General features: G+C 38.0%; 2 protein-coding genes across 13 annotated transcripts in view; one reads left to right on the top strand and one right to left on the bottom strand.

Annotated features, from left to right (window-relative positions):
* The window catches only part of RARS2 (arginyl-tRNA synthetase 2, mitochondrial), an 82,966-nt gene extending 61,807 nt beyond the window's left edge, over positions 1-21,159 (bottom strand). For 4 of the 8 annotated variants that reach the window (XM_040474126.1, XM_040474125.1, XM_040474128.1 and 1 more), the window contains exon 1: positions 7,000-7,073. Coding sequence is in view for 3 of the 8 variants with exons in the window: in XM_040474129.1 (XP_040330063.1) it covers positions 7,000-7,073; positions 14,216-14,255 (114 nt within the window). In the remaining 5 variants the exon portion in view is untranslated. Of the gene's footprint in view, positions 1-6,999; positions 7,074-14,215; positions 14,271-21,073 lie in introns of those variants that run through there. The other 4 variants (XM_040474130.1, XM_040474131.1, XM_040474132.1 and 1 more) reach the window with 3 other exon arrangements.
* Positions 21,160-21,261: 102 nt separating this feature from the next.
* The window catches only part of ORC3 (origin recognition complex subunit 3), a 61,877-nt gene continuing 55,307 nt past the window's right edge, over positions 21,262-27,831 (top strand). For all 5 annotated transcript variants that reach the window (XM_040474138.1, XM_040474136.1, XM_040474137.1 and 2 more), the window contains exons 1-2: positions 21,262-21,346; positions 25,130-25,184. In XM_040474138.1, coding sequence (XP_040330072.1) covers positions 21,323-21,346; positions 25,130-25,184 — 79 coding nt within the window. In that variant the 5' untranslated portion in view covers positions 21,262-21,322. The remainder of the gene's footprint in view (positions 21,347-25,129; positions 25,185-27,831) is intronic.

Here is a 27,831-nt window from a genome sequence, read left to right on the forward strand (position 1 = left end):
TATATGCTGTTTAGAAGAGACCCACTTTAGACCTAAAGACATCTTCAGATTGAAAGTAAGAAGATGGAGAACCATTTATCATGCTAATCGTCAACAAAAGAAAGCCAAAGTAGCCATACTTATATCAGACAATCTAGATTTTAAAATAAAGACTGTAACAAGAGATGAAGGGCATTATATCATAATTAAGGGGTCTATCCACCAAGAACTAACAATTGCAAATATTTATGCTCCAAATGTGAAAACACCCAAATATATAAATAAATTAATCACAAACATAAAGAAACTCATTGATAACAATATCATAATAAGGGACTTCAACATCCTACTTACAACAACGGATAGCTCATCTAAACAGAAAAATCAACAAGGAAACAATAGCTTTGAATGACACACTGGACCTGATAGACTTAACAGATATATTCAGAACATTTCATCCTAAAGCAGCAGAATACACATTCTTCTTCAGTTCACATGGAACACTCTCCAGAATAGACCACATACCGGGACACAAATCAGCCCTCAACAAGTACAAAAAGATCGAGATTATACCGTGCATATTTTCAGACCACAACACTATGAAACTTGAAATCAACCACAAGATAAAATGTGGAAAGATAACAAAACTTGGAGAGTAAAGACCATCTTACTAAAGAATGAATGGGACAAACAAGAAGTTAAAGAGGAAATTAAAAAGTACATGGAAGCCCATGAAAATGATAACCACAGTCCCAAACCTCTGGGACGCTGCAAAGGTTGTCATGAGAGGGAAGTATATAGCAATCCAGGCCTTCCTCAAAAAGGAAGAAAGGCCTCAGATACACAACCTAACCATACACCTTAAGGAGCTGGAAAAAGAACAGCAAATAAAACCCAAACCAGCAGAAGAAAGGAAATAATAAAGATTAGAACAGAAATCAATGCTATTGAAACCAAAAAGCAGAACAGATCAATGAAACCAGAAGTTGGTTCTTTGAAAGAATTAACAAAATTGATAAACCCCTAGCCAGTTTGATCAAAAAGAAAAAGGAAAGGACCCAAATAAATAAAATCAGAATAAAAGAGGAGAGATCACAACATAGCAGAAACGCAAACAATAAGAAAATATTACGAGCAATTATATGCCAATAAAATGGGCAATCTGGAAGAAATGGATAAATTCCTAGAAACATATACAGTACCAAAACTGAAACAGGAAGAAATAGAAAATTTGAATAGGCCCATAACCAGTAAGGAAATCGAAATAGTAATCAAAAATCTCCCCCAAAACAACAGTCCTGGGCCAGATGGCTTTCCACGGGAATTCTACTAAACATTTAAAGAAGAGTTAACACCTACTCTCTTGAAGCTGTTTCAAAAAATAGAAATGGAAGGAAAACTTCCAAACTCATTCGATGAGGCCAGCATTACCTTGATCCCCAAACCAAAGACCCCATTAAAAAGGAGAACTACAGGGGCGCCTGGGTGGCGCAGTCGGTTAAGCGTCCGACTTCAGCCAGGTCACGATCTCACGGTCCGTGAGTTCGAGCCCCGCGTCGGGCTCTGGGCTGATGGCTCAGAGCCTGGAGCCTATTTCCGATTCTGTGTCTCCCTCTCTCTCTGCCCCTCCCCCATTCATGCTGTGTCTCTCTCTGTCCCAGAAATAAATAAACGTTGAAAAAAAAAAAAAAAGAGAACTACAGACCAATTTCCCTGATGAACATGGATGCAAAAATCCTGAACAAGATACTAGCCGACCGGATCCAACAACACATTAAAAAAATTATTCATCACGACCAAGTAAGATTTTTACCTGGGATGCAGGGCTGGTTCAATATCCACAAAACAATCACTGTGAGATATCACATCAATAAAAGAAAGGACAAGAACCACATGATCCTCTCAATAGATGCAGAGAAAGCATTTGACAAAATACAATTTCCTTTCTTGATAAAAACCGTTAAGAAAGTAGGGATAAAAGAATCATACCTCGAGATCATAAAAGCCATATATGAAAGACCCAACACTAATGTCATCCTCAATGGGGAAAAACTGAGAGCTTCCCCCTAAGGTCAGGAACAAGACAAGGACGTCCACTCTCACCACTGTTATTCAACATGGTATTGAAAGTCTTAGCCTCAGCAATCAGACAACATAAAATAATAAGAGGCATCCAAATAGGTGAGGAGGTCGTCAAACTTTCAGTCTTCGCAGATGACATGATCCTTTATATGGAAAACCCAAAAGTTCCACCAAAAAACTGCTAGAACTGATCCATGAATTCAGCAGTCTCAGGATATAAAAATCAATGCACAGAAATCAGTTCCATTCTTATACACCCACAATGAAACAACAGAGAGGGAAATCAAGGAATTGATCCCATTTACAATTGCACCAAAAACTATAAAATACCTAGAAATAAACCTAACCAAAGAGGTGAAAAATGTATGCACTGAAAACTACAGAAAGCTTATGAAAGAAATTGTAGCAGACACACAAAAATGGAAACATTTCCATGCTCCTGGATAGGAAGAACAAATATTGTTAAAATGTCAATACTATCCAAAGCAATCTACATATTCAATGCAATCCTTGTCAAAATAACACCAGCATTCTTCACAGAGCTAGAACAAATAATCCTAAAATTTGTATGGAGCCAGAAAAGACCCAAATAGCCAAAGCAATCTTGAAAAAGAAAACCAAAGCTGAAGGAATCACAATTCCAGACTTCAAAGTGTATTACAAAGCTGTAATCATTAAGACAGTATGGCACAAAAAATATATCCTCAGATCAATGGAACAGAAAAAATGGACCCACAAAGGTATGGCCAACTAATTTTTGACAAAGCAGGAAAGTATATCCAATGAAATAAAGACAGTCTCTTCAGCAAGTGGTGCTGGGAAAACTGGACAGTGACATGCAGAAGAATGAACCTGGACCACTTTCTTACACCATACACAAAAATAAACTCAAAATTGATTAAAGACCTCAATGTAAGACAGGAAGCCATCAAAATCCTCGAGGAGAAATCAGGCAAAAACCTCTTTGACCTTGGCCACACCAACTTCTTACTTACCATGTCTCTGGAGGCAAGCAAAACAACAGGAAAAATGAACTATTGGGACCTCATCAAAATAAAAAAACTTCTGCACAGTGAAGGAAACAATCAACAAAACTAAAAGGCAACTGACAGAATGGGAGAAGATATTTGCAAATGACATATCAGGTAAAGGGTTAGTATCCAAAATCTATAAAGAACTCATCAAACTCACCCCAAAGACAAATAATGGGCAAAAGACATGAATAGACACTTCTCAAAAGAAGACATCCAGATGGCCGACACATGAAAAAAATGCTCAACATCACTCATCATCAGGGAAATACAAGTCAAAACCACAATGCAATATCACCTTACACCTGTCAGAATGGCTGACATTAACAACTCAGGGAACAACAGATGTTGGCAAGGATGTGGAGAGAGAGGATCTCTTTTGCACTGCTGGTGGGAATGTAAGCTGGTGCAGCCACTCTGGAAAACAGTATGGAGGTTCCTCAAAAAAGTAAAAATAGAACTACCCTATGACCCAGCAATTGCACTACTAGGCATTTATCCATGGGATACAGGTGTGCTGTTTTGAAAGGGTACATGAACCCCAATGTTTATAGCAGCACTATCAACAACAGCCAAAGTATGGAAAGAGTCCATGTGTCCATTGATGGATGAATGGATAAAGAAGATGTGGTGTGTGTGTGTGTGTGTGTGTGTGTGTGTATATATGTGTATATATATATATATATATATATGTGTATATATATATACACACATATATATATATATACACACATACATATAATGGATGACACACACAATGGATGACGATCAAAAAGAATGAGATCTCGCCATTTGCAACTATGTGGATGTAGAGTATTATAAGGGTATTATGAGGGTATTATGCTAAGTGAAATTAGTCAGAGAAAGACAGATATCATATGACTTCACTCATATAAGGACTATAAGATACAAAACACATGAACATAAGGGAAGGGAAGCAAAAATAATATAAAAACAGGGAGGGGGACATGAGACTCTTAAATATAGAGAACAGAGAGTTGCTGGAGGGGTTACAGAAGGGGGCTAAATGGGTAAGGGCCATTAAGGAATCTACTACTCCTGAAATTACTGTTGCAGTATATGGTAACTAACTATTGACTAAATAAGTAAGTAAATAAATATATAAATTTATATTAACTGAGAAAATATTTGTTCAGTGGTAGAGGGACAAAGAAAATCATCATTTTAGTCTATTAACAATAATTCACACTAGGAATATTTCAAACATGACTTCTGAAATTATATGAAGGGCTATTTACCAGCAAGGAAGGCCCAAAAGAGAAATAAATGCTTCAGTGGTGTGTATGTGTGGGTTATGGTGAGTGGATCAACCAGAATTGACTTACTTCCCTGTTTTCCTTTTAGGGAGCTTTTAGTTATATATCTACAAGGAAGGTTTCCTTTGTCTATTTAAAGAGGTACGTATTGAATGTGAATTATGTAAAAAGTCAGAACCGAAAGCAATCTAAATGTCCATCAACAGGGGAGCATTAGAGTATTATGTAGCCACTGTTGAAAGTGACATTTACCAAAAAAGAATGATGTCAAGGAAAAAGGGTTCAAAACTCATACATGCAGAAGTTTTATAGCTATGTTTTTTCAAAAGTTGTAAGACACAGGGTACTTAGGTGGTTCAGTCGGTTAAGCATCCAACTTCGACTCAGGTCATGATCTCACCATTCGTGAGTTTGAGCCCTGCATTGGGGTCTGTGCTGACAGTCCAGAGCCTGAAGCCTGCTTCATATTCTGTGTATCCCTCTCTCTCTTTCCCACCTTGTTCACACTCTCTCTCTCAAAAATAAACATTAAAAAAAATAATAAAAATTAAAAAAAAAATAATAATAAAAATAAAAGTTGTAAGACATTCAAAGAGAAATATGAAAACTACATCAACTTGTTAACATATTGGGGGTTTTTCCTTCTTATTCTTCTGTATTTTTCTGAATTTCCTTAAGATTATCTCTTTTGGTTTTGTGATAGAAAAATTAATGTAGCTATCAAAATAATCCATTGTGAAGAAGGAAAGTGGGTACAGGTACAGAGGAAACACAACTGGCTATGTGCCAATGACGGTGGTGATGGCACAGAGGGGTTCTAGAAACTATTCCCCTACTTTTATATTGTTTATAATTTAAAAAAAAAAAAGGTTTTAAAAAGAAATAGCTACCTTTCCACTACTTCTGAGGAATTGCTGTTATGGTATTAGAGTGCAATTCACTGGCTTGAGTGTTACTGGCTGGTAACAAAGTCATTAATCCTGTGTATTACGATCAGTATTAAACAGAAATTCCACCACAGTTGAATATATAATTGAGAGAATTAGGAGACCTAAAGAAACTGATTCATAAGGTATTAAGTAAACCATACTGATAACAACAACAAAAAGGACTTAAGCCTCCTGACACTTAACAGCATTTTAGTACCGTAAAGGATACTTAAGTTTGTGATGGCAAAGCAGTAGAGATTCTTTTTATTTAAAATAAATTTAATATGCAGAATTTTAGACTTGTAGCCTAAAAAAATTTTGAAATCCCCCCTAATATTGATTTTGTATAAACCAAAGATATAATAAGTATAGCATCATTAAAGTAGAGCTACCTAAAGGAGCTTCAGGCAGGTAAAGAAAATCGTATTCAAAAGATGGGCCAAGATTGCTCATCTTATTAAAGGTCTTTGAAACATAAAATAAAAACAGATATTTTTATTATGCAAAATGCCATTTACAGATTTTATGAAATAGGTAACTGGCTTGGAATATTATATTTATTGATGTGTAATTATGAGATCTCCTTGTCAGTCCTTGCCTTTGTTCTTAGAACTTAATATAAAGCAAGTTGCAGCAGGCCACTTTAAAGATTCTTTCAACAAGGCCACATGTAGCCTTTCTCTTCCTCTTCCATTTATCTCTTTGTCCTATTCTGAGAACAATAATATTTATCCTACCCTATCTTAAAATCTTGACAAAGTTAAGTGGACAAAATATTAGGACATAATGATACTGATAATTCTATCTTTACATCTTTCCAAAGCTTAGGGCTTAAATGCTTACTATGTAGCTAATTTCTTATCATTATTAATTGACCAAAAGGGTATTTTGGCTAGATTTTGTAGCCAAATGGTAAATAAATATCATTTAGAAGAACCAAACTCCCAAAGAGATAGATACCTTCCTGTATCCAAGAAAGCAACTACAGGTTGGTTATATGTAACCAATAGTACTCTATCACTGAGAGTCCTCAAATGGAAACGAACAAAAAAACCCAAAACCCACAAAAAACCTAGCAGGTAAACATAGTACAACAGTATTCAAGCATCTAGGTATATAATCTCAAAAATACCTTCAAAAACCCTGAAATTCTTTTTTTTTTAAATTTTTATTATTACGTTTCTTTATTTTTGAGAAGCAGAGGAAGACAGAGCACAAGAAGGGAGGGGCAGAGAGAGAGGGAGACACAGAATCTGAAGCAGGCTCCAGGCTCTGAGCCATCAGCCTAGAGCATGACACGGGGCTTGAACCCACGAACCGTGAAATCATGACCTGAGCCAAAGTTGGACACTCAACCAACTGAGCCACCCAGGCGTCCCCAAACCCTAAAATTCTAACCACAATCTTAGTTCTTTTATTTGCTGTCACAGAATTCAATTTTGACCTTGTTCCTAATTTTTCTTAAATATTTTGACATAATTGTAGTTAACAGCATAAACATCAAACAACATGAGACTTCTAATTTAATATACCACATCAGAGTAGGTACAATACAGATTTTATTATTTAAGTCAATGGAATAATAGGTTACATCATATTCCATGGTTAATTTCAAGGTCTATTTTATAAATTGAAGAATAACTTTTTTTTTGTATATTGACAAAGTCAGCAACATTTTAAATTGTTAAAAATATACTTAACTCTTTTCTGGAAATTGGAACTGCAGATATTGACTTGATCAAGTTTTCTGGTGGAAGATCCAAAAGTCTGGAAAGCTAATGTTAAAGACAAAAACAAAAACAAAAAGAACAGAGAAAGATGGTTATTAGATTTGTACCATATTCAGTGGAATACTGCTTATCAATAAAAAGAATATTCAGATACTTGACAACTTAAATGAGTCTCAAATGCACTATGCTAAGTGACAAAAACCAGACTTAAAAGGCTAGATGGTGTATGATTTACTTACTTGACATTCTGGAAAATCCAAAACTGTAAGAATGATGAATGAATAGATCAGTGGTTGAGGTTTAAAGTAGCAAAAGAAACTGTTCACCAAAAAGGATAAATTTTGTATTTGTAAATTTAAAAATAAGTGGTATTGGTGTACCTGGATAGCTCAGTTGGTTAAGTGTCTGACTTTGGCTCAAGTCATGATCTTGCGGTTTGTGAATTTGAGTCCCACATTGGGCTCACTGCTATTGATGGAGGAGCATGGGGCAAGCTGAGGGCAAAATACAGGCTGGCAGACCCCTCCTCCCCCAGGTGGAATATGTGTGATATTCCTCGGACACTCCTGGCTATCCAAGAACTAAGGAAAGAGGTTTAAGTGCTTGCCATGGTAACGTGGGAAACTAAGGCAAATGAAACATTATATTCCCTTACTGCATACAACCCACTGAGAAGTCATTGAAACTGGCACAGTGACCTCCCTCTAGGAGCTCAGCTGCCACGATGATGACCCTTTGCTAGGGGCAAAACAGAACCTTAGCTTAACATTACCCCAACCTCCAGAATCCTGTTAAGTCAGCTTCCTTTATCTCAACTGCCCCAAGATATATGCTGGCAATCACAGTCCAGTTTATGGCCCCCTGATATGCATCTCAAGAGTCTCATGACTGATGTTTTATTAAACAGTAAAAAATGGTGTTTCCCTAGCAACCGCTACTCCCTGAAGGTCCTGGAAACCTTGCTTCCAAAATACCTTAGAGACTTACTTTATCCCTGACCCCCTCCCGACCTGAAGATATATAATGAGTTACCCCTCACAACCCCAGTGCAGCTCTTCCTGCCCATGGGTCCTGTCCCTACGCTTTAATAAAATCACCTTTTTGCACCAAAGACATCTTCAAGAATTCTTTCTTGGCCATCATCAGCTCCAGGCTCCCCACCATCATCCCAAACTTCATCATTATCAGCACAGAGTCTGCTTCAGATCCTCTGTCCCCCTCTCTCTGCCCTTCCTGCATTTCCTCTCACAAAAATTATTAAACTTTTTAAAAATAATAAATAAATGGTATTTTATTATTTATTTTTTTAATGTTTGTTTACTTTTGAGAGAAAGACCGAGCAGGGACGAGCAGAGAAAGAGGGAGACAGAGAATCTGAAGCAGGCTCCAGGCTGTGAGATGTCAGCTTAGTGCCTGATGTGGGGCTCGAACCCACAAACCGTGAGATCATGACCTGAGCTGAAGTCAGATGCTTAACCAACTGAGCCACCCAGGTGCCCCTAGAGTTTCTATCTTAAGTACAACTAAAGTCTGCTGGCTAAACAAAAAACAAAAAACTTAGTTACAAAGGTGAATTTTAAAGGATTTCATCTGACAAATAAGTTGTGAACTTAGGTAATACAATGTTTACATTTAAATGAAAAACACAAAAAACTTTGTTTCCAGTAAAAAAGAATCTAACTACACAGTACAGTACTACGTGGCAACAAACTTTTCCTAAAAGTAAATTCTAAGACCAAGTTATAGTCACATGAAGATATAAATACCGAAATAAAAAATACCTTCAATAGCAGTTTTACAGAGGCACAAAACATTATTATAGGATGTAAATTAAAAAGCCAAAATAAAGAGATTGAGGGAAAAGTAGAAATATGGGGAATCACTGTTTACAATGGGCACAGAGTTTCAGTTTTACAAATGAAGAGTTCTGGAAAAGGTTGATGGTTATGGTTGCACAACGGTGTGAATGTACTTAATGCCACTGGACTGCACATTTAAAAATACTTAAAATGGTAAATTTTATATTGTATAGATTTTCCCATAATCAAAAACAAAACAAAAAACCTAAAGAAAGACCCTGGGATGAAGTAGTGGAAGGAAGCCTTCTTTACATAATCTCCCACGTCCCACCCATTATCAAAATAAAATGAAAAGGATGGAAGAATGGAGAGGAGAAATAAAGGATGGTGGCTAATAAAAAGGGTAGATTGTTGGTTCTCCAGCAACAAATATACAGGATAGGCACTGCCCAAAGTTAGAAACTTCGAAAGTGACAGCCAAGAAAAGAAACAGCAGATTTTGAAGAGGAATGAAGCAGCCTTGTTTGGCAAGGCTCCTAACTTGAATTAACAATTCTCATTAATACCTCAATCTGGAGAGAAAAAAAATAAATTCATTATTTTATTTGACATATTATTTATATGACCAGAGGAAGATGCTACAGAGCTGTGGGAGAGAATGAGTAAAACAGAGAAGTGAATTCCAGTACTTTTAAGAAGTGAAGATTCTAGAGCAGCACACTAAAGTTTTCTCCCAATGGAAACAATATATTCCCCAATTAAATGGAGCAGATTCTTTTTTTCTTGAGACAGACAGACAGACAGACACACATACACAGAGAGAGAGAGAGAGAGAGAGAGAGAGGGAAGGAGGGAGGGAGAGAACGTGTGTAAGCATGCAAGTGTTAGCAGGTGGGGTGGCAAAGGGAGAAAAGGAGTATCTCAAGCAGGCTCCGTGCCACCGTGAGATCATGACCTGAGCTGAAATAAGAGTCGGACGCTTAACCAACTGAGCCACCCATGTGCCCTGAGCAGATCCTAATATGGTTTTGTATGGGCAGTAAGAATCAGAAGGGGAACTTTTTTTTTTTTTTCAACGTTTATTTATTTTTGGGACAGAGAGAGACAGAGCATGAATGGGGGAGGGGCATAGAGAGAGGGAGACACAGAATCGGAAACAGGCTCCAGGCTCTGAGCCATCAGCCCAGAGCTCGACGCGGGGCTCGAACTCATGGACCGCGAGATCGTGACCTGGCTGAAGTCGGACGCTTAACCGACTGTGCCACCCAGGCGCCCCCAGAAGGGGAACTTTTATAGGAAGATGAAAAAAATATTAGAGCAAGCCAGCAAAAATTTAATATGCCAAGTCAGAGTTCATGAGTAATGTATACAAGTCACCATGACCTACCTACCAGAGAGACAGAATGGATATCTCTAGAGTTTATATTTTTTTGTAATCATAAAAGCAAGGTGAGCCAAGAAAAAAATCTCACATGGAGAATGAAGTCACCCATACAATGCAGGAACAAAGTGTGGGCAGAGCTGTCAAGCATGATCAAGATGAAAAGTAGGTAAAACAAACAGGCAAACTCAAAGAGGTGGGGAGGGAGGAGACGGAAGTCCAGATGGTCAAATAACTCTTGTTTAGGGGCACCTGGGTCACTCAGTCGGTTAAAAGTCTGACTTTGGCTCAGGTCTTGATCTCATGATTTGTGCGTCTGAGCCCTGCATCAGGCTCTGTGCAGACAGCTTGGGAGCCTGGAGCCTGCTTCAGATTGTCTCTGTCTCTGTCTCCCTCCCCGTCCAAGCTCTCCCTCTCTCAAAAATTAAAAAATTAAAAAAAATAAAAAAATAACCAAACGAATACAAAAGCATTCATCCAAAGTCTTCAAGATTTGTGAACACAATAAGGATTTTTAAGACAAAAAAAGATAAAAAGGGAATCTAAAAATTAAATAGAAATTGACAATAATTTTTATTATACAATTAAGAAACACAAAGGAACAGTCATAATTAAAAGAAAGACACAGAAGGCCGATAATTAGAGAATACAGATTTTAAAAAACACAAATGAAAGCAATTAGAGGACAATAAATAAAATTTGTATAAGATAATCCAACCTTAGGATAATTGGTGTCCCAAAAACACAAAAGAGCAGCAAAGAAGACAGGAAAATAAGTACAATGGTTCTCTAGCACTCCAGCAACATAAGAATAGAGAAATAAAACCCAAAGTCACACTCTTCAAAAACTGATAGCTAAGGAAAGATGCAAGAGTCTGAAGCAGAATGGAGCAGTCTTGTGTAGCAGGGTTCCTAACTTGGTTTCTCTTATCAGAAACTATAGAGATGAAATCAACAAAACCCATGAAAATTAAGAAATATTCATAGATATATATCTTGACTCTCACAAAAGCAAGGCCTGAGAAAAGAACTATGTGCAGGTAGTTTATTTGGGAGGTGACTCCTGAGGGCATAAGTGACAGATTGACAAGAGTGAGAAGGAAGGAGAAAAAGTTAAAGACTGCTGTCAAGGTCACTGCTACAGGCAATAAGGGCTGAATTTCCATAGCACCTCCCAAAAAGCACACACAGTATCTACCAAAATTGGCTATCCAAAAATAGGAAGCAGGAGTTTCCATTCCCCATTGATTGAGGGCTGCTTTTTTTTTCTTAATGTATATTTATTTTTAGGAGAGAGACAAAGTGCAAGCGTGCACAAGTGGGCAAGAGGCAGAGGGAAACTGAGGATCTGAAGCAGGCTCTGTGCTGACAGCAGAGAACCCAATGTGGGGGACTCGAACTCACAAACCACATGAGATTGTGACCTGGGCCGAAGTCAGACACTTAACTGACTGAGCCACCTAGACTCCCCGTGAGGGCTGTCTTTGAGGGTGTTAACTCTGCCACACTTGAGCTGGGCATAGGCTTGAATCAGCAGGCTATTAGACTAGATGAGGTGCTGTTAGAAATAAGTGATTGGAGGCAGATGTGAAACCAGTCACATAAGTGGCAGTTGGAGCCAAGCAAGGTGTGACCAAAGTGATAGGAGATAAGGCAGAATACTCAATAAAATGGAAAATTTCCCTGAAATGAGGAGCTAAATCTAAACTGTGGTATATTACTACAACGACACCGAGCAGTAAAATGAAAGAACTAGACCTCTCCATGCATTATTACAGATATATCTTTTTTAAGAAATTGAGGCTAAGAAACAAAAAACCCAAGTTGCAGAAGGATGATTACAGTTTGATTACTGTGAGAAATGAGCCCACTGACCCAATCAAAGGAGGGATGGGGAGACTTGGAGCACAGTGAAGTGAGGCTTGTAATCAATTTTCTTGCAAGAGCAGTGTCTGATGGACAGACACACTTGGGGCAGTTACAGCAGACAATTTATCTTCTACCCTGGTTCCTCTTTGGTTGAGTACTACAGAGGTTACAGCTTTACCTGGAAGTCGCCTATGCCCATGTAAGGCAAAAAGTAGTCTGACTGGAAAGAAAAACTGAATCTATAGATCAATATAAATTACTAGGTCAGGAAAGCATAATAGGGAAAATTCAACACTGAAAACACATTCTGCTTAAGCTACAAAATTTCAAAAATAAAGTACCCAATCAAGAAAACTCCAGGGATGAAATAAATGTACTGTACTTTGTAGTCATATTATCTAACCACAAAGACCATGATCTTGGTTAAAGTAAATAATTTAGTAATGATATTATATACAACTAGATTCACCCACAAGAGAAGTTGTAAACCGATATGTTTGTTTCACCTGCTCAGTTGTTTTTTTAATCTGAATTGCCAACATATGAAAATTCATGTTTTAAAATAACATTGGATTAAATTCAAAATCAGAACTAACGAATCTGATGTTATTGCTTTATTTCTAAAATGAAGATTTTTGATCTTATTTCTAAACATGCTAATTTTATAATGATATAAACATCCTCTATATATTTCTAGGGATATTTTATTTGAGAAGTCAAAATTTCTTTAAAACAACAAATTAAAAAAAAAAAAAAGGCACCATGAACCCTTCTGGAAGATCTGCTTACAAAAAAATCCAGCCAATTAAGCCATACCTCGGGAAGAGGATTGGAAGGAAGCATCTTATCCAATTCAATGTAAAATGAATAGGAAGCAAGTTGTGCAGATATGGCTAATAGACAGTAAGTGCTACACACTTTGAGAAAGTTACCCAAACAAATTAGGAAAGGTAGAGGAAAGTTATACCAACCAGAAAAGTACTAATGTCCTTATTTCTTAATGGCAAGGGTTGATACTATCTAAATTTGAAGCATCAAAAATTTTTAAAGAGACTCCAAATTGTAATGTTTTTCAAAATCTCTTTTCATAAAGTAGAGGACTCACTTAGGAAATATAGCAATAATTCTTTGAGTTACATTTTGGTTTCTTTTTCTTTAAGCACAAGCAAAACTGTTTAGTATTTTCAACTTAAAAACAGCATTTTGGATACGGGGAATCATAATACTATTATGCATTTCGTAGTTGGACATTTTCTATCACAAAATTAAAAAAAAAAAACTCAAAAGCCCATTACAATACAGCCCAGTTTTTGTAAAAAAGCATATATAGTCTTCCTTTTTTTCTGTGTGTATATCCTCCAAGAAATGTATCTAAAATAAAGTTCAACCAATGTTGATACTGATTACTTATGGAGGAGCTTTTCCTTTTAATTGTTTGCACCTTTTTGTATTGCTTAATTCTTTACAATGACCACACATTATTTTTGCAAAAATGAGATTTTTTTTCTTTACCAAAACACAACTTTATATAAAAGTACTGTTAAAAAGATTCCTTTTGGAAATGAAGCCATATGGTTCAGATATGTAGCTTTCTGGTTATCTAACTTCATGTGGGGCTAAAACATTCACCTAGAATAATGGATAAAATTAGTTCCCCTTTATTTTTTAATTTTTTTTTTGACTATTTATTTTTGAGAGACAGAGCGTGAGCAAGGGAGGGGCAGGGAGAGACAGAGAGGGAGAGAGAGACACCCACACACACAGAATCAGAAGCAGGCTACAGGCTCTGAGCTGTCAGCAGAGCCCGATGCAGGGTCGAACCCACGAACCGTGAGATCACGACCCGAGCCGAAGTCGGACGCTTAAGCGACTGAGCCACACAGGCGCCCCAAAATTAGTTCCCCTTTATAAAGGCTCTGGGATTGTAGTGGTGTGAGGAGGGATTCAAAATACCCTAACCTCAGAATTCTGAGGACAGAATGTAATAATGATAAACATTTATTGAATGTATACAATGTACCAAACATAATCTAAACACTATGTACAATACTAAACACTGTTTGAATTCACTGAATCCTAATGACAAGACTATAAAGTAAATAATTTTCCAGATTTTACAGAAGGGGCAGAGAACTTACCTGTCAAAGGAGAGGGTAGATTTAAACCCATGTCTTCCATGGTCAATGTTCTTAATCATTATAACTATGGTTCCCACATTTTGTTGCACAGTCCACATCGGAATGACTCACAAATCTTTAGAACACACTGATCCCTGGCTCCCACAGCCAAATATGCTGGTATGACCTGGGGAACAGGATGTAAAAAGTTCTCTGGTCTATTCTAATATGCAGTAAAGTGTGGCAACCACACCGCACTATACCTTTAGGTTTCCTGGTCTTTCCGAGTTGGTAGTTATCAAGCCTGGAGGAACATCAGAATCACCTGATGATTTTTAGAACTTTGTCCCCCACCTCACCCCAGACCAATGGGCCTGGGCTTAAGTATTTTTTTTAAAAAATATTTATTTATTTTTCAGAGAGAGAGAGAGAGAGAGAGAGAGAGAGAGAGAGAGAGAGAGAGAGAGAGAGGTATAGAGAGAGTGGACAGAGGAAGTGAAGCGGGCTCGGCACTGACAGCAGAGAGCCTGCTGCAGGGCTCAAACCCAAGAACTGTGAGATCATGACTTAAGCCGAAGTCGGATGCTCAGCCTACTGAGCCACCCACGTGCCCTTGGGCTTAAGTAATTTATAATGCTTCTCAGGTGATTCCAGTCTATAAACTAGGCTTGAGACCTGCTGCTTAGGAAGGTACCAGCAGTCTCTCCTCACATTACCAATCAGTGCCAAGGCTAGTGAGTGTTTTTAATGAGAGGAACATCTTTCAAATGGGTGGGGCACAAAAAAAAAAAAGAAAGAAAGAAAAATTAAGAAGCACTGTCAAGTGGTCGAATGTCAGAGAGCATGGTTTTTAATTCACCTACATTCCCATAGGTCTACAATTATTCAGGAAATCATAAGATTTTCTTTAACTGTCTCTGAACTTGGATTTAATGCTTTCTCTCATGAGAATGTTGCCTATGGGTTTCCTTATACATTTCCTTTCTTCTTTCCCCTTCAGATAAAGGTGTTTCCCTGGCATTGGGCTTCACCTAGGACTACCGCAGGTAAAACAAGGGCCTATTGATAATTACCTACTTGAGACCTCAGGATGATGAAAGAAAAAACTTCTACAGAATAAAATATACTAAAAATTACTCAAGGAGGATAATAAGACCACAACAATAAAACTCAAAATTTTAACAGAGAAATAAAATCCACAAAATATTAAACACATTCCTTGAGAAGTAAACTAAATAACCCAAATGAATAAGGAGAAAACCTGAGGTTGAAAGCAGGGAACATTTAAGAGCACAAAAGTGAAAATCCACATATGCCAGATCTGGCTTGGGAACTTAAGATCAGATTCTAATGTGTAATATAATAATGGCCAATATGTATCGAGTGCCAACAATGTACCAGGTACAATTCTAAGTCTTCGATTTGGCAATATAGCCTCAGAGATTTTAATATAATCTTTGACTACAAGGGTATCCAGTATGAGAAAGCACATTAATTAAGGAGCTTGTGGGCGGTTCTCAACCATTCCTTTTCCCTCAGACACACACGATTCCTACCCCCAGTACCCAAGTACTGAACACAAAGCCAAAAAAAAAAAAAAAAAAAAAAAAAAAATTCCTATCATTCTGGTTCTAGACAGGTTCTAAATTCAATTAGAAATTAAACTTACCAGATTCAAGATCGAAATCTCTGATAATTTCATAAAAACTCTAATTTTGCTAATGAAAATGAGATCCTTATGCTTTAGCAGTCATACAGGTAGCAGAACTGATATATCAGGAAAATTAGCTCTGCATTTTTATCCATGTAATAGTCTATAGGCCATGAGTCTCAAAATTCTTAAAATGTTATCAATCACTCTTCCAGATCTTAAATTACTTAAACTGTTTCAATTACCCCTGGTTATTCCTTACTTCTGACTCTCAAATATAACCAGGCCAGGTATGTACATTTGCCAGCAAGAGCCAATGCACAAGCATGCCCATATTTGTACAGACTTTCTTCAGGTACAGGTCTGGATTAACTGATTCAAATTGGCAGCAAACCTGGTAACAACTGAAACTTCAGGGTACAGAAGAGAACTTCCCAAAAGATTGGGAAGGCAAGTTATTACCGACTATCTAAAATGAAAGAAATTTAGCACAACTCTTGAATAACTTGTAGTTTTTTAAGCAGAATGGAACGCTGGCGGGCCCGTTAGAAGTACGTGTTAGGAGAGAAATACACATCTAGACAATTCAGTCATTCAGCAAAATGTTAATAACTGGTGAATCTGGATAAAGAGTATATGGAGTTTTTTGCACTATTATCATAACTTTTCTTTAATTTTGACATTCAGAATTAAAAGTAAAAAAAAAAAATGAAAATGAACCAGCTGGATTTATTTTAAACTTAACGTCAAAACCTAAGTGAAAAGAGAAAGGGAAACAAATCTATACTCTGCCATTATGTTTCTGAGACAGATATAGTACTGACAATTTTACACAGGCTATTTTATAGAATATAAAGAATTAGAGCTTTCAGTCAAAAAGCTAGGTTTGTAGTTCAACTCTACAATTTCGCTGCTCTGTAACTTTATTCTTTTATCTTCCAGAGTTTCAGTGTCCTCCTCTAGAAAATGGAGATGATACAAATAGGATGATTGAAAAGATTAAAATATCACAATATCAAGTACTGTACACTTTGTGTGCATACCACAGTCCTAAGTGATGGGAGACAAAATCTCTATAGGACTTCTAGGTTTCTGTGTGTCTTGTAAACATGGCATAAAATCTTTTCAAAGATGCACGTATAGCAAACAGATCTGTAACACAGAGAGTCCCACTGCAGAGCAAAGGGGAACGTGCCTACTGCCCATTCTCAACGTTTATTTATTTTTGGGACAGAGAGAGACAGAGCATGAACGGGGGAGGGGCAGAGAGAGAGGGAGACACAGAATCGGAAGCAGGCTCCAGGCTCCGGGCCATCAGCCCAGAGCCCGACGCAGGGCTCGAACTCATGGACCGTGAGATCGTGACCTGGCTGAAGTCGGACGCCCAACCGACTGCGCCACCCAGGCGCCCCCCTACTGCCCATTCTAAAAGACTCGGGGCTCCTCTCCTATGTAACACGGCACACTACCTGTGCAGGTATCATCTGACCTTCCTCACATTGCCCTGTGGAAGAAGAGGTGTCTGGGGAACCGATACAAGCAAATGTTGATACTCTGACCACTACTATTGCTGTAATAAAATCCTTTTTTCACCAAGGGATCTCATGTTTTCTGCCACCATCAATGAACTGTGGTAAAATAGGGTAAAATCCCAAACCCTTCACAGTTCTTGACACTATACACCTTCCGTTAACATTTATGTCCGTAGATCTTATCAACAGCCCCATAAAGTTCAGCAAAAACACTGCATGGTACAAGTGAGATATTTCACAAATGGCAGTTATTATTGTCTTCATCATCATTAATCTTTGCAACAATCCTGTAAACTTGGAATCAATACCATCATTTTATAGGTTAATTAACCAGCCAAGAGTAAGTCAGTCACACAAATGGAAGGACTACAATTTTAATCCTTTCCAGTTTTACCATGTTATCTCACAGCTTTGAAATTATGAACTCATTTGGCAAAGCTGCAAACCTTATATTACATCACAAACAGCTACTTACTCTTTAAATATTTATTAAACATGTTCTGTTTTAGGCACTTTGTTGGTGCTAGGGAAATAGTGAATCAAACATGCTGTCTTCATGAAGCTTATAGAGAAAGCATACACCAAAACAAGTAAAACAACTAATTCCCTAAGAATAATTAATTAGCTAATGAAGTAATTATTAGCTCTTGCAAGTGTTATGATGGAAGCAAACAAGGGTCTGAGACAGAGAGCAACTGGAGGACACACTTTTCAAACTATAGGTTGTTGGTTGGGAATCAATCCCAAGCAGGACTTTCTGAAAAATGCAGTATAGAAAAGAATGCACACACTTTATAAGGTAAGTATTGTTTTGTGAAACTCTGATCTTGCACAATAAAATCATTTCCTTTAGGCACAGGGAATAATCTACGCAATGGTAATGGAAAGGCCTTGCTTCGTTAGAAAAACAAACTGTGTGGCTAGAATCCAATAGAAAGGAAGAATAGAGTGGTATGAACTGAGGTTGGAAAGAAAGATGTTATGATTCCGGTAGAGTTTAAGCAACGCAGTTTTAATTAGGTAAGTGATGTGATTTGATTTACATTTGAGAAGTCACTTTTCTTGGTATAAGGAGGATGGATTTGAGGGACAGCAAGTGTGGAAACAGACCTATCAGAATGTTGTTGTAAGTAGCTTGATTTGGGAAGGGAAGGGCAATAGGGATATAAGAGTGGATGGATTCAAGATATTATTTTGAAGGCAGAGTCCAAAGGACTTGCTGAAGTGAGTTCGTAAGAGGCATACTCTAGGGGCGCCTGGGTGGTGCAGTCAGTTAAGCATCCGACTTCAGCCAGGTCACGATCTCGCGGTCCATGAGTTCGAGCCCCGCGTCGGGCTCTGGGCTGATGGCTCAGAGCCTGGAGCCTGTTTCCGATTCTGTGTCTCCCTCTCTCTCTGCCCCTCCCCCCGTTCATGCTCTGTCTCTCTCTGTCCCAAAAATAAATAAACGTTTAAAGAGGCATACTCTAAATTTCAGTCATATGCAAATCTTGTAGTTCCAAGAATATACCATGCTCTCCATGTGTCTCTACACACATGATCTTCTTGGAATTTCCTACCACTCTCCAAGTTCTCACCCTATTGACTTGGTACACTCCTACCCATCCTCCTTTCGGGACTGAGCCCCAACATTACTTTTCCACAAAGCATTCCCAGACATTTGGAAGCTGTCTTCTCCATATTCCCTTAGCACTTCACACATGCTTTTAATACACTGGTTACAGACTACAATTAGCTGTTATACATGTGTTTCACCAAATTAGTCTGGAGCCATGCCAGGGCAGAAATCATATTCTATGCACTTTCAGCCTTGGGAATGATGATAGTGTTTAGAAAAATGTAGATTCATTAATCAAAATTTGCTGAATGAACGTGCCATTTCCTGTAATACATTCCTTCATTCCTAAACTGTCAAAGGACCCTCATTCATAAAGATATGTATTGCACATATTTTTATTTAATCCTTCAGATCATCCTTCAATGACTCCATATTTGAAGAAATATGTATTTGCTTAGTTTATGCTGCCATACGAATCTATGAGATTCTGTTTAATGATCAGATTGTGCTTCTTGCCTTCATAAAAGAACTATCACAGTATATAGTAAAGGGCTGATTTTGAAATTAGATCTCTGTTCAAAAACCAACTCTTCAATTTATTAACTATGTGGACTGGCTATGGGTAGGTTTTTAATCTCTCTGCATCTGTTTGCTCAACTGTATATGGTTAATACTTCTATGTCATAGGGTCATCATGTGGCTTGAATGTGAACACAAATTAGCACAAATACACATTCGATACGTATCAGTTTCTGCTTCTCCAACTTACCTTCTTTACAAGGAAGAATACAGCCTTTGCAAAATTAAACACAAAAGGTTTCTGGTCATGGCACTACTTTGACCACTGAGAAGGGAAATCATCTTACAGCCCCACCCCCCCCACCCGCCCCCAAACACAACTTGGCCACTGAGGTCCAAAACTACCTACCCTGAATATAGGCTACTGTCTACATTAGAATGACTTTATTATTTCTTTGTCTTCATTAGCATAACTTTTTACTATTCTAGGAGACTCTTGCCCAAATAGCTTGATTATTCATTACAGGAACTTCTTGAAAAAAACGATCAATTCTTCAGGAGAAAGCACCAATAGTTTATGCCCTAAGACTCCTTGCACTCCTTTCCTTCTATCAATCTTAAAATTGTTAAATCAGTGTCCAATCCTAATCAAGCATCTATCTCCTCCACTCCTTCACCCTCTGCCACTGAAAGACCAGCCTTAAACCATACTTCAAATTCTCAAGAAAAATCTGATGCTGCTTTCCTTCCCAGGCACTAACAAAAACTCTGCTGAGGTGTTCTTTCTTATCCCAGTCAGTAAGTCATAAACTCAGATTTGTCCTATCAGAAGGATAGGTGGTGTCTGAGAAACCAGCATTGGACAGGGCAGTACATTTACAAGTATGAAGGCAAGGCAAAGGAATTTTCCCACAAAAGTCCAGAAATACTATAAAAATGAACTAAGGGAAATTACGTATCAGGCAAAATACGTCCACTATTACGTCCATTAATAAAAAGGAAATGGATTTGTCAAGACAATAGGAAGTTGCGTTGCAAAATTCCAAAACGGGACGATGAGTTTTAAAAATTATTTTTGATGAAATTTAATGAAGTGTTTTATTCCTTATTACAGAGCTGTTCACATATAGGACTCCGAATCAAAAACAGCATCTCACGTTATCTTTGGAGTTACCAAAAGTAATGCTAGGACAAGCGGCCAAAGTGGCTGCAAGACAAATGATCAGTTTTTAAATTAGATCCTTTCGAATAAAAATTCAGATGCATTATCCATTTCACTAAGTGTAAGCAACACTAATTTCTAAAAGGTCTAATCACGGCCCAGTGACTTTCCACTCGGGTAAAGCATACAAGGCTGTGGGGTAGAATGGAGTGAGGGAAGCAATTTGTGCTTTCCAAGGTTTACTTTTCACCCTGAGAAACCTATTTGGGCTGCATGGCCGACCCTGAACCGGGTTGGCCTCCGCAGCTCGAGCAGTTCCAGAGAGGAAAGAGAAGACGGCAGAAACGGGGTATCCGTGGAATCCACCCTCTCTCTGAGGGATGACCCGCAGCGGTGAAGGGGCTGCGGGGTGGGGGTTCCGCTAGGGCCCTCCTTCTACCAATATTCGGGTCCGTACCTGACGGGCGATGGACCTGCGGAAGCCACACGCCATGGCCACCTCCAAGAAGCACGCCCCAGCTGCCTGGCCCGGATCCTCGCCCCTCCCTTCTCTGCACGCCCCGCCTACGCGCGCCGGAAGCCCGCCCTGGAGGATTCTGCCAGCCAATCAAGAAGCCGCGTGGCCGGCCACTAACCTCTGCCCTGCCGCCGCGAGGGAGCGCGGGAAATCCCGAGTGCTGCTGGAATCCCGCGGGCCGGTGGGACCATGGCCACTTCTTCGGTGTCCAAGGTACGGGGGGGGGCGGCGGACGCCCACTAGACACAGCGGTCGCTGCATTCCCATTTGAAGAAGGCATATAGCAGAGGTTACGTAGGCTTCGATGTACCGGCTGGAGCGGAGGGAGTGGCAGGCTGAGCTGAGGCGTCCCTGCTCCAAGTGCAGTTGAGGTCAACTTTGCTTGGGCAGCGAAAACACCCATCTGCCTTAGTATTGTGGCTGGGAGGATTTTGTAAGCTTTGGTTTGTGGAGGTCGAATTCCCCGAGGATGTGCCCCAGTCTTCTTTACTTTTTTTCTTTCTCAGAAATATTTGTTACGCGCCAAGCACTCCGTTAGGTACCGAGATAGAGTGTAAACAAAATAGACTCAATGCCTTCACTCAGGAAAAATATTAAACACAGATAAACTGATGATAACAAATTGTGATAAGTTAGCAAATTGCCCAGGGTCAGAGAAGGCCTTTTGGAGAAAGTGACATTTTAGCTGAGCCCTGAAAAATAAGTAGAAGTTAGGCAAAGGATTGGGGGCAGGGAGACTTAACAGCAAAGAGAATGACATGTTCTTTGGCCCAGAAGATAGAAATAAAGTGATCTATTTAAGGAATGGAAAAATCAGTATAATCAGGAGGTAGCGTTATGAAAAATGAGAATAAAAAAGTAGTGTAGGTGTGTATGTGTGTCAGAGGAGATCATATAGACCTCGTATGGGCTGCCTCAATGGTCAGGGATTGCAAGAAGACATGATAATGTGGTTGGTAGGAAGATAAACCCTAGAGTTCTGTTGTCTAATGTAATAGCCAGTAGCCACAATAGCCAGTGGCTATTTCAGTTTTAATTAGAATAAAGTAAAATTAAATAAAATTAGAAATACATTTCTTCAGTCTCACTAGCCACATTTCAAGTGTTCAGTAACCACATGTGGTGGTGACTCCCATTTTAGTGCAGAGACATGATATTTCTCCTTCGTTACTCAAAATCCTGTTGTACAGCACTGTTCTATACCCAAGTAAAGTAAGACCTTTAGTAACGAGTTCACCCAGAAGCCCCTTAAGTTAAGCTGTGATAAAGTCGAGAATGTAGGTGAAAACACTGCAAATACATTTCTCCCTATGTTAAAACAGTAGATTAGAAGGCTTTACCATGGGCCTTATTTTTAATTTTGATTAAAATGAAGCTAGAATTATGAGAAGGAGTGCCTTTTGAGACTATATCAAAGGGGAACTTTAAGCCCTTAACTTCAGAGTTTAAGTTTACAGAAGATTGACTGTGATGCCTGGTGCAAATGCCAGTAGAGCTTTAACTGTGCTAGTGTAGTCAGGGTGCTGGAGTGCAAGACCAGCTGGCTCTAGGGGTCTCAAACAGACCACGTTCTGGCACTCGCTGCTGACAAAACCAAGTCAGAGAAACGAGTGGGAGTGAAACAAGGAAATTTATCTCAGTGAAGCCAACAGTGAGAAGACAGACTAGAGTCTCAAAGACTGTGTCCAAAGTGCTAAAAATGCTTCCAGGTTTATATAAGGAAAATGTGGGACAAAGGTCAGTGGGTTCGCACAGGTGGGCAGTAAAGATCAGATTCATAGATGTCTTGGAATCAATCATGGATGGAGTCTTGCTGGCTCAGGCCAGTCCTTACTGCTTAAGGTGTTAGTTTTGGTTCCCATTAAGGGATGTTGTGCCCACAGGATGTTTTGCCGGAGTTAAGAGATGAGCTGGAAAGAAGCACTTAATCAATTAGAATGTTTGAAGTCAAAATGGAGGTATTTGAAGTTCTCTTACACTAGTATTTTTTATTAGGATTGGTACTGTTTTTGTTATGCCCTGGTTATATATTTCCATAGGTTTTGCATGGTTTGCACCCTAATCCTTTACATTGCATAAACCTCTTACTTTTGTATATCTTGCAGAATTGCGAGTTTTTTTTTCTTTTTCAGGAAAGCATTTACTGCATTATTACAGAAATGCTTGTATTGAGATGATTATGAAAGGGACTTTGCATAAATAAGAATCTTAGGGACTATTTTAGGAGCTCGTGTAACTGCTAGCTTTTTTTTTTTTTAAACCTATGTAAACTTCTCTTTCCTTGTTACATTTTCTACCTGTTAGCTCTCCTCCTAGATGACTTGTGTCTCAAATACCATCACTTACTTGTTCAGCAGTTCAAAGCCGTTAACCATATTACTACCGCTGCCATACATTAGGATCCATTCCAGGCACTTGTCATATCTCACTCCTTCATAGTTCTTTTTCTTTTATTGAATTGCAGTTGGATGTAGAAAGGAGGCAATGACAAGGTTGTTGTGGTACTACATGATTTTTATAAATATGTGTATTTCAGTAGTTGCAGATATAAGAGTGTTAAGCACAGTTCTTGGAGCACCTGGGTGCCCCAGTGGGTTAAGTGGTCCGACTTAGGCTCAGGTCATGATCTCATGGTTCGAATCGAACCCCACATCGGTCTATGTGCTGACAGCTCAGAGCCTGGAGCCTGCTTTGGATTCTGTGTCTCCCTCTCTCTTTGCACCTCCCCTGCTCACACTCTGTTTCTCTCAAAAATAAATACACATTAAAAAAAAAATTTTTTTAATAGAATAAAAAAAGGCACTGTTCTTATTTTGGATCCTGTAACCCAAATGGCCACTTTATATTTGCACAGCTCTCTTTAGCACTATCCTGAGAGGATTTTTTCTAGGTGTATTTTTTTAATCTTGTTTTTCATTTTCCATAAAAATGGCAGTCTTTTTTTTCTTAAGTATATTTTGTTTGAGAGAGTGCGAGTATGAGTGGGGGGTGGGCAGGAAGAGAAAGAATTCCAAGCTAGATCCCAGGAACCATGAGATCATGACCTAGTCAAAATCAGGAGCAGAATGCTCAACCAACTAAGCCACTCAGGCGCCACAAAAATGGCAGTCTTCAAGAAGCTCTTACATGGTGCGTGGCTTTAAGATTGGTAGAATAAACGCAGAACCAGTAGCTTGGGGGCTGTATATCACTAGTCAAGGAATAACATGGTACTAAATGTAACTAGGAAATTACAAGGAAAATTACTTGGCCAGCATTCATTCCATATATTGATTGCCTAATGTATATGCTAACACTACCCTAGATACTGAGGAAACAATTAGGAGTTAAATGCAGTCTATGCTCTGAAGGCATTCAGTAAACTACTTGGTGAGACAGAACCATAAATATGATACACAGTGAAAGGGATTTAAAACAAAGCAAAATAAAGGCATTCAAGTATTCTGAGCTCTTAGGGAAAGGAATAATTCTAACTAGAGAACTAGGGAAGTTTTCCCAGACCAGATGAATAAGAGTTTTATCAGATGAAGAAAGATGTATAAGGTGAAACAATAGCCAAAATTATCTATTTCCTGTCAAGGTTATGGATCCTTGAAGTTTAATTAAATAATAAATATTTCTTCTGAAATGAGACAGCGTCACTATTTTTTACCTTAATTTTAATGTATGCTATTAATGTTCTCTAAGTTTTATAAAAATGGAAACTTTTTGGGTTTAAATTTCATCAGCTTTTATTTTGTCTCTTAGATCAGTTTCTAAGAGCAAAATCAAAGATGAGCATCCCATGGGAAGGAAGAGAAAGAAATGGATAGTCCCTTTGTTTTTCAAGAATTTTCCTGTTCTAATTCAGATAGAAGAGAGATGATTTCTTAGTACTTTAAAGAAATACTTTTTTAAAATTCTGCTTATCCACAAAATACTTGGTTAATCAGATTTATCTGCTCCTTGGCTACTTTGACTTTATACTTTTTTTCCTTTTTACTTTTTTTTTAATAGGGTTGTTTTGTGTTTAAGCCAAACTTCAAGAAGAGAAAGATCTCTGTGCCAGTAGGTAAGATGTCTTAATATTGAATTGGCTAGTTTTCCTCCCCTAAGTTTTGAACTAACCTAACCCTAATTGAATTTAGTAGTTTTCTTGTCTTAAGTTTGACTTTACTTACCTTCCTGATGTAGCAGTTATAGTCAAAGGGATAAGGTACCTCCCAGGGTTTCAATCTAAAAGGGACTCCAATAGACCTTCAAAGGCAAATTGGAAAGTAAATTTCCTTCAAAGGATATGTCCCCATTCTTCAAAAGAGATTGTCTTAGGGGAGCCTGGCTGACTCAGACAATAGAGCATGCAACTCTTGATCTCTGAGTAGGGAGTTCAAATCCCACATTGGGCATAGAGCTTACTTTAAAAAAAAAAAGTTACCTATCTATTTATCTATATATAATTATAAAATAAAATAAAAGAGACTAACTCAGATGGATTTAAAAAAAAAAAAGAGAGAGATTGTCTTAAAAATCTCAGTGATTTCCTGGGGTACGTTATGGGAAATTGAATGCAAAAGAGCCAGAAATACTTTTTGGACTGATGGAAATGTTTTCTAGATTGAGGGAGCAGTTATATGAGTGTATACTTTTATTAGGACATACTAGACTGTTAAAATGGGCATGTTTTATTATTGTAAATTATTCCTCAATAAAATTCAGATTAAAAAAATACTATCTTTCTTAATTTATCTCCAGATATCTGTGTGGTGATCATGTTAGGAAGAATTGACTTTTTCAAACAAATCATGATACTAATGTCAGAAAGTGTTTATCGTACTGGTTTTCAATTGGGGCTGCAGATTGGAATCACCCAGGGAACTTAAAAAAAAAAAATTGTTTCAAGGTTTTTTTGGATATAATTGTAGATTCCTGTGCAGTTGCAAGAAAGTATAGAGAATTTCCTTGTGCCCTTTACCCAGTAAATCTCCAGTGGTAACATTTTGGGTAACTGGTAAAATATCATAACCAGGAAACTTAACATTGGTATAATCCATTGACTTTACTTAGATTTCAACTTGGGAAACTTTTTAAAGATACTAATGCCCAGACCCCATCTCAGACCAATTGAATCAGAATCTCTGGGAATGTTACCTAGGTATTGATATATATATATTTTTTAAAGCTCCTCACAGGCTAATTATTTACACTCAGTCTTCAGTACTGTAAAGATTAATTCTGATGGAAAAATTATGTGTAATTAAGCATATTTGTGTACTTGTTTTGAATTAAAAAAGAAAAAACAACTGTACCACTGTTTGACTAAGAAAATAAATAACTTATATTTATTGAAAAGGATTTTTCTAAGTCATCACATGATGCAAACCTTAGGGTGTTAGTTACTCCTTTAGTTTGAGACAAGCTAGGTACTCTTACCTATGCTCAAGGAGCAAATAATAAAATAATCGTCCATATTGAGGGGGACAGAGGGTAGGTATGACTTATAATAAGAACCTAGTTTCTCATTAACAGAATAAACAGTGATCTCAAGTTCTATACCCTCTTAAACTTAGTGTCAAAGGAATATGAAACTGCCGTATTCCTTGTCCCACCCCCAAAATAAAAAGTGACAGTGATAGACTTGGAGATAGTGAACAAACAAAAGCTACAATATAATTTTTTTTCATTCGTAAGTGGTTGACTTAACACATTTCCTTAATATTGGAGATTGCTAAACTCGAAATAGTTCATTTTCAGAGAAAATTCAAGTCGTTTCCCATTATCTATGAAGAAAATAGAAGATAAAATGACATCTGATAACATCAGCAATGTCATAACTAACAAAACTGCTAGCATTTGAGTTTTTATTATATGCTAGATTTTTCTAGGCCCTATATGTGTTACTTTCAATTCTCTCAGCAAACTATGAGAAATGTATTATGATTATCTCCATGAAAATATATGAGGATACTTAGACATAGAAAGAACTTTCTCAGTGATAGTGCTAATAAATGGCAGAGCTGAGATTTGAACCTAAGCTGTCTGATTCCAGAGCCTCTGGTCTAACCATTGCTTGGTACTGCCTCTCATATGAGGTGAATTTTTGCTTAGAACTTTTTCTGTTGAATTTCAGCTATAATTAAGATTTAAAGTTTTTAGTATTAGTAAACCTAATATATATAATTGTATAATTAAACTTTGCTTAGTTTTTTTTTTTCATTCTACTGATCTGAAACCAATAGATAGTATTTCGATATGAGAATCTTAAAGGAATTGACCCTGATTATAAGACAGATGGTGCAGGAATGAGGAAAACATATCTAGATTTTAGCACTTGCCTTCACTGGCTTCAATTCTTGAAACAGATTGCCTGAAGAAGTAGGAAGATGCCCTACATTTTGTCCCCCATCTGTCCACTGACTTGAAGACACTTGGATGTGTACCTAAGAGAGGACTGGTAACTCTTCCTCTCCTCTGTATTCTGTGGATGACTATGTATCCTAGAAAACGACAGGGCAAGAAGGAGAGAGAAAGGGAGAGAGAGGGACTGAAACCTGTGGGGGCACTGACACTGACACTGTGGAAGTTCACACTGAAGTAGAGCATTGTGCGTAGGAGCAGGTGGGAACCTGTCAACAGTAATAGTTTACATTCTTTAGGTCTTCTTAATGCTGATTTATTTTTTACCTTCCTGTTCTATAAATGACTGAGAGAAATAACAGGTT

This window comes from Herpailurus yagouaroundi, unplaced genomic scaffold (genome assembly GCF_014898765.1).
Source record: "Herpailurus yagouaroundi ecotype Mexico unplaced genomic scaffold, PumYag 139, whole genome shotgun sequence".
NCBI lineage: Eukaryota > Metazoa > Chordata > Mammalia > Carnivora > Felidae > Herpailurus > Herpailurus yagouaroundi.